This window comes from Sphaerodactylus townsendi, linkage group LG03, assembly GCF_021028975.2.
Source record: "Sphaerodactylus townsendi isolate TG3544 linkage group LG03, MPM_Stown_v2.3, whole genome shotgun sequence".
NCBI classification, from domain to species: domain Eukaryota; kingdom Metazoa; phylum Chordata; class Lepidosauria; order Squamata; family Sphaerodactylidae; genus Sphaerodactylus; species Sphaerodactylus townsendi.
In genome coordinates, this window is record NC_059427.1 from 21,109,716 (window position 1) to 21,117,379 (window position 7,664).

The 7,664-nt window shown below is 49.3% G+C and overlaps 1 protein-coding gene across 1 annotated transcript in view; it reads right to left on the reverse strand.

Moving 5' to 3' along the window:
- LOC125427742 (E3 ubiquitin-protein ligase TRIM58-like) overlaps window positions 1-7,290 on the reverse strand; it is a 15,251-nt gene extending 7,961 nt beyond the window's left edge. The window contains exons 1-5 of the mRNA XM_048487297.1: window positions 6,889-7,290; window positions 4,184-4,279; window positions 3,300-3,530; window positions 3,097-3,119; window positions 143-258 (exon numbers count right to left, since the gene is read on the reverse strand). Of these exons, the coding sequence (XP_048343254.1) occupies window positions 143-258; window positions 3,097-3,119; window positions 3,300-3,530; window positions 4,184-4,279; window positions 6,889-7,290 (868 nt within the window). The remainder of the gene's footprint in view (window positions 1-142; window positions 259-3,096; window positions 3,120-3,299; window positions 3,531-4,183; window positions 4,280-6,888) is intronic.
- Between the last annotated feature and the right edge of the window lie 374 nt (window positions 7,291-7,664).

Below are 7,664 nucleotides of genomic sequence, written 5' to 3' on the forward strand. Positions count from 1 at the left end.
CCATCCATCCATCCATCCATCCATCCATCCATCCATCCATCCATCCAAGTTATCCAAGAACTGACTTTTCCTGCAACCAACCCCAAAATGAAAAACTATCTAAGGTCCATCTTTCCCCCCCCCTCCCCACTTTGCTGAATACCTGCAAATTTTCCCATAGTGTCTTCCAGAACACAATTTTTCTGATAGCAACTTTGCAGTCTGTCTTCCAATCCAGGAATATGGCTTGCCACAGGATCCACGGGTTTCTTTGCATACCTAGAAGAAACCATGAAACCATGTTCCATCTCAGTAGTCTTTTGGCAGGAAATGGCAGAGTGGTTGTTTGATCAAAGGAAGGTGGACTTTGTGGTTAGGTGCCCCATTTAAAATAAGCATGAGCAGGCAGTACCCAAATTAATTTGGCTTTTATGTGAGACAACTAACATAATTTTTTCTCCTTAGCAGCAACATCAACTAGAATAAAAGAAGGTGTTTGTAAGTGAGGGTTCTGGCTAATTCAAATGTCTCTATGGTTCCCACCAGTGGGTTCAACTGTGTCTCTCCAGGTCCCATAAGAGTTCCTTTGCAGCTTTTTGTAGAATAGAGTCCCCAAAAGACTGAAGGGAACTGTGAGGGAATTGGTAGGTGGACCTTTTGATGATAAATCACTTCACATTACGCCTCTATTTAAATAACATCACCTTAAGTCCTTATTTAAGTAACATCACATTAAGTCTCTGTTTAAAGGGACAGGACATTTCTCCTCAGGTTGTCGGAAACCCTAGGATAAGACAGAAGCCATATGAGGAGAATTTGTGAAGGCACACGGCCAGTTTCCGTTGTGCAGCAGTAAAGTACATGTTTGTGGGTTCAAACCTTGTAATCAAACCCCCTACACACACTAAACATTTAGAAAGATCTTCATCTGAGGAATCCCAGGAAAAATTTGGGAAGGTTTCCATCTGAGACCCCAAGGATCTCTTAGGCTGTTTCCGCACGGCCATGGTGGGGGTTGGGTCGGCGTACATGACGCTGACCCACACCCCCGGGACCATTCGCGTGAACGGTCCTGGAAACTACAGAGAAGACAGCGCCGTGCTGCACCGTCGCCCAATCGACGTACCTTCCCTGCGACCGTCCGGCGCGTTGCCGAGGCCAGGGGACACTCCCCCCTGCCCTACGCGACCGCTCCGGAGTCGCAGGGCAGGGGGGCGTGTCCCCAGGTCTCGGCGATGCGCCTGACGGTCGCAGGGAAGGAAAGTCGATTGGGAAAGGGGGGAGGGATGGCGCCTTCCAGTTCACACAGCAGCGGTTGGAAGCCGCTGTTGAGGCGCGAGGGCGGCGCGGCTGCGAAGCAGCTGTGCCCCCCATACGAACAGCTCCCTGGGGACAGTGTTTTTGCCGTCCCCAGGGCGCTGTATTGGGCCCATGCGGAAAGGGCCTTAGAGTAGAAAGAGCTTGGCTTGATGGCTTGAAGACTGGATTTAGCAGAAGGCAGTTTACACTCTTCGTGGGAAGAGGCACTTAATTTCTGAGGAAAGTCTCAATTATGGCCAGACTGCCTGGATAAAAGAATTCAGTCCCTTCCCTCAAACCTGAAGGATGTTAGAACGTAAGAATATAAATAGTTATATCCTTAGTATCTGACGTTGTGCGGGAAATAAAATATCAGTATTCTCCATAGTGTCTCCAAGCAGAGAAGAGAATCTAAGTATTTGCTGATACCCATCAGAGTTTGTGTATAACGGGTCATAGTCATGATTGGCTATGCTGGCAGGGGCTGATGAGAATTGTAGTCCATAACATCTGGAGTGCCAAATGTTCGCCACCATGGTGATAAAGGAACCCATTTTCCTGTTTTCCCATTCACCTGCATTCTGTGCAGGCAGCGATTGGAGCCCACGGAAACAATCCAGGTTGCTTTTGCGTCTTTGCACAAAGAGGCTTTTCTTTTTTAAAAAATCTCTTGCAACACACATGTAGCTACACAGGCATGCAGAAATGAACCCCCACAGCCATGCCAAATCGTCCCACAATACGATCGCTCGCACCTGTGCAGGTGCAGAACGCAAAATTAAAAAGAAAAGAAAAAGGGGCCTCCCTAGAGGTGGGATCCAGCAGGTTCTCACAGGTTCCCAAGAGTAGGTGACTCATTATTTGTGTGTGCCGAGAGGGGGTTACTAATTGGTGATTTTGCCACGTGATTTTTGCCTTAGTTACGCCCCTCCTCTCAGCAGTAGCGCGCAGAACTTGAAGCAGTCTAGCAGGAGGTGCACCGGCATGCGTGGCAGCCTGCGCCTGCGTGCATTCGTTTCCTGCCCAAGGACCGGCACAGCAGCTGCGTCCTTGCCACAGTCCCGGCGAGCAATGCCCCGCCCCCGGAATGCCCAGCCACACCCCCATCGTGCACCGCCCAGCCCCATTGGTGCTACGCCACAATTTGAGTCCCACCACCATGGGAACCTATTACTAAAATTTTTGGATCCCACCACTGGGCCTCCCTGCAACAGCTGGGCAATAGCTGGCAAATTCTCCATGACCATGGAAGGGAGAAAAATAAAGCAGCTTCTGCCTGGCCATTCGTGTGGCAGCGGCACCAATCTGGGATTTTCCAAAAGGATTGCTCATTTAGTGATTTTCTAAAAACTCGGGCTGGGGGAAATAAAATGGGGCAGGCTCTTTTTCGGGTTGGGGCCTGTGCGAAGCCCCCCCCCCACACACACAAATGAGTTATACAGTGTCCTAAAGGTAAAGTTTCCCCTTCAGTCGTATCCGACCCTGGGGTACCACTGCAAGCCGTTTTTGTGGGGTAGTTTGCCATTGCTTTCCCCGGCTATTCTTTACCCCCTAGCTGTGTGATAGGTACTCATTTACTGACCAAGAAATGGTGGCTGAGTTGACCATGAGCCAGCTGCCAGGATATCTGACCCACAGGGGACTCGAACTCCTGACCATGTGAGTGGCAGCGCAAGCACCTAACCACTACGCCACGCGACTCCTCTACAGCATCCTACACCTGTAATATTTGCCCTGTGTGGAATCAGCCTGTATTTAAAAAGGAGAGAACTAATTTTTCCACAGGATGCAAAACTGGAGCAAGAAAGAGCCTCTTACCTGCTCATGGTACTTTTGATATTCTGAAACAGAGAAAGAGAGAAGTGGGTGTTGATTACACAAAGAGAACACAAGCTGGGGTTTTTTTTTTTGTTCTAGAAGAGTAATTTGCTTCTTCCAGATCTGGAAAAATCAGTTGTTGGTCCCAGGATCATATTTTTCCCCTTCTCCCCAGAAAACAGGTAAGTTATCTTAGGTCTCACCTGCAGGAATTCACTATCCGGTTGCTGGCACTGTTCTTCCATTTCTCTGATCAGGTAACTCATACGGGTAATCTCCTGGGAAATCCTAGTGATGTTATCTTTCAGCTTCTTCTTGATCTCTTTCTCTAGATCTCCCAGTTGGGCCAACCAGAAGCCCTCAATTTCTTCCAGGAAGTTGTGCATATGTTCAAAAGCAGACCTGACCTTTCCTTTCTCGGCTTCTATCTGTGCCTGAGAAAACACACTGAGTGAGGAAGGGAGAGTAGTGGAATATGAAGTTCTGTCAAGAGAAGTTAAAAATGAGTGAATTTGGCCTTGCTTGACAAAGGGGCACATGCCAAAGGATTCTCAACCACAGTCTATTTGTTGAAATTTGAGCATTTATATAATATAGAGAACTATATGAGAGAATTTCGTTACATTTCTTTAGCCTACGCCCGTGTGCTCCTTGCTGGCTACTTTCTGATAAAGACCTGGAAGTGATATCACCAGGTTGTATGATGCTCTGGGAATTCCCCAAGTCTCTATGATAAAGATCATAGAGGCTGGGGAAATTCATAGAGAATCATGGTGAGAAAAAGTGACATCTCCACATCCATAACATCAACCTTCCATTTTCTCTTACTGCAAAAGAGCGCAGAGTATGGGAAAGCCACTGAGTGTAGGAGGATTCTTACCTTAGTGGATGACCTGGCCAACCAACATTCAAGTCACTCTATGAAGTTCCATTTATTGTGATGCTTTTTTTTGGTATGAACCAGCCTATCGACACCACACATTCATGTCACCTATGAAAATGTCTGTCGCCTCATTGATTAAAGTCACTAGGAGTCTGCCAGTGAACTCTCTTCTCTGGCATGTGACCTATAATAAGCAATACCTACCAACGTCTTTTGACTTGCTATCTCTTCAGACAGTTTCTGAGGCACAAGAATTTCTCTCTCTTTCTCCAGAGACTTCAGCTGGGCCTTGATTTTGTCCTGCACAAAATAAGAGAAAGCTTTTCGTCCATGTCTTCAACATCTCTCCCGTTCAGATCCCCAAGACTCCTCCTTGCATTATCTTCCACTGTCTTTCCCTCTCAGAACTAGGCTTCCTTCTCTAAGGTACTTCACAAGGTGTCTGTTATGGAGAGAGGAAGATGACTATAAGCAGTGGTGGGATCCAAAAATTTTAGTAACAGGTTCCCATGGTGGTGGGATTCAAACTGTGGCATAGCACCAATGGGGCTGGGTGGGGCACGACAGGGACGTGGCCGGGCATTCTGGGGGCAGGGCCTTCCTGGGCGGGGCTGTGGCAAGGACACAGCCGCTGCGCCAGTCCTTGGGCTGGAAACGAATGCACGCAGGCGCAGGCTGCCACGCACGCCGGTGCACCTCCTGCTAGACTGCTTCAAGTTCTGCGCGGTACTGCCAAGAGGAGTGGCGTAACTAAGGCAAAAATCACATGACAAAATCACCAATTAGTAACCCCCTCTCGGCACACACAAATAATTAGTAACCTACTCTCGGGAACCTGTGAGAACCTGCTGGATCCCACCTCTGGGGAGGCCCCTTTTTCTTTTCTTTTTAATTTTGCGTTCTGCACCTGCATATGTGCAAGCGATCGTATTGTGGGACCTACTCTTGGGAACCTGTGAGAGCCTGCTGGATCCCACCTCTGACTATAAGCTGCTTTGAGACTCCCTAAGGTAGAGAAAAGCAGCGTATAAAACTAACCCTTCTTCATCTTACATCTAACAAAAATCAGATGCAACTTCCCTATCCTTTCTATCTCTCGGTGGAAGGCTTTTTCCCCTGTCTTTTCTTTCAAAATTTGATGCCCTGCAGTAATTGAGTAGCCCTTTAACACGATTTGTTTTGTTTTGTAGAATGAATTGCATCCCTCCTTTAACCGGGCTTTGTTTCTCAGTCCCAGGAACTTCCCTGAAAGATGTAGAGAGTCTCTTCAATTCTGTACCTCCTTTAGTAAATTATGTGGCCCGAGCGACTTCTTAACAGGAAAATTAATTAGAAAAGTGTATTGAATTACACATTTGTAAGGAGTTACCATAGAAAGGAAACAAGTAAAGTCAGAAATCAGGCAGTTATGTACAAAACGGGTTTTGCTCAGTGGTGGGAACCAAACATTTTAGTAACAGGTTCCCATGGTGGTGTGATTCAAACTGTGGTGTAGCACCAATGGGGCTGGGCGGGGCACGATGGGGGCATGGCCAGGCATTCCTGGGCGGGGCTGTGGCAAGGACGCAGCCGCTGCGCCGGTCCTTGGGCGGGAAACGAATGCACGCAGGCGCAGGTTGCCACGCACACCGGTGACCTGCTAGACTGCTTCAAGTTCTGTGCGCTACTGCTGAGAGGAGGGGCGTAACTAAGGCAAAAATCACGTGGCAAAATCACCAATTAGTAACCCCCTCTCGGCACACACAAATCATTAGTAACCTACTCTCGGGAACCTGTGAGAACCTGCTGGATCCCACCTCTGGCCCCAACCCAGCAGCCGCTCCAACCTCAGCTGGTCCATCCATGTGTAGAGCCTCTGCTCACCTACATAACTTCAGCTGTCTGCAGCCTGGGCTGTTACCCACCCAAGGAGTTCTGAGTGGCTGGAGGCAGCCAGGCAGTAGCCTGAGGCATTGGAAGCTGGTGGTGCTGCTGGCACAGGAGGGGCAGAGGGAGACAGAGGGAGTGATCTAGCCTTGGGGCAGCAGCAATGGGGTTTCTTCCGTGCGCTGGCTCAGCTGCTAATGCTGGTCTGTGAAGTAGGAGAGGAGGGATCGTCCAGCTCCCAGTTCACCTGGCCTAGTCTGTGAGGGAAGGGGGTGGGGGGCAAAATGCAAATGGCACCTGGCCATATGCCCCCTCTGGCCCCCCTAGAGCTTCCACAGCAAGAGATTCGGCCAGAGTTCTGAAAAATGCTTCGTGGATTTGAGAGGGATTGCCTGATAACAAGTATTGTTTAGCCCGGGGGTCATTTCTCCCTTCTGTATTCAACAAATTCAGTGACAACACAAGGGAATGACGCAAGGGTAGACTCAGAGGTGGGATCCAGCAGGTTCTCACAGGTTCCCGAGAGTAGGTGACTAATTGTTTGTGTGTGCTGAGAGGGGGTTACTAATGGGCAATTTTGCCATGTGATTTTTGCCTTAGTTACGCCCCTCCTCTCGGCAGTAGCGTGCAGAACTGGAAGCAGTCTAGCAGGAGGTGCGCCGGCGTGCGTGGCAGCCTGCGCCTGCATGCATTCGTTTCCCGACCAAGGACTGGCGCAGCGGCTGCGTCCTTGCCACAGCCCCGCCCAGGAATGCCCCACCCCCGAAATGCCCTGCCCCGCCCCCGTCGTGCCCCGCCCAGCCCCATTGGCGCTACGCCACAGTTTGAATCCCACCACCATGGGAACTTGTTACTAAAATTTTTGGATCCCACCACTGGGTAGACTGTATTTATAACACTTCTCCTAAGAGAAAAAACTTTCACTTCAGAGATTAGGGATGAGGCATCTATATTCCAGACAGACTTTACTGAAGATTGAAGCACTGTCCAATTAAGAGGGGGGAAAATTCACTGTCTCAAACTCCACTGACTTGATTTCCTACCTTGTAGTCCTGGGCAGCCTCTTCCAAGAGCACCACAGAATGCTGTTTGTGTTCCGGAGAATGCTCACACACCTGACACACTAATTGTTCATCTTCTCGGCAGAACAGCCGGAGCTTTTCCTGATGTTTTTGGCACAGCTTCTCTTTCAAGGCAAGGAATTTCAGTTGTGAGACTATGTTCGCCAGCTGCCAGTTGGGCTGGAAATTCTCTTTCTGGATGTGGGTTCTGCAGACGGGACACTTCAAAAGCCCGCACACTTCCCATTTCTCACAAAAATCAGTGATGCAGTCCAAGCAGAAGTTATGGCCGCAGTCCACAGACACCGGGTCTGTCAGATACTCCATGCAGAGAGGGCACATGACTTCCTTGCCCTTATCGGCAAGAAGGGAGGAGACAGCCATACTGAGAGAACATTCCGGGACTATAAGACTTGTGGAACCTATAAGAAAATGGCAGATTGGGAAAATAGAAAATGGGGTTAGAATGTCACAGGTCTTCCAGGGGGAGCAACTCTCCTCTACAGTGGTTCTCACAGGCCCTGGGGGGTAATACTTCATAAGAACATAAGCCTGCTGGATCAGACCAGAGTCCATCTAGTCCAGCACTCTGCTACTCGCAGTGGCCCACCAGGTGCCTTTGGGAGCTCACATGCAGGATGTGAAAGCAATGGCCTTCTGCTGCTGCTGCTCCCCCCGAGCACCTGGTCTGCGAAGGCATTTGCAATCTGAGATCAAGGAGGATCAAGATTGGTAGCCATGGATCGACTTCTCCTCCA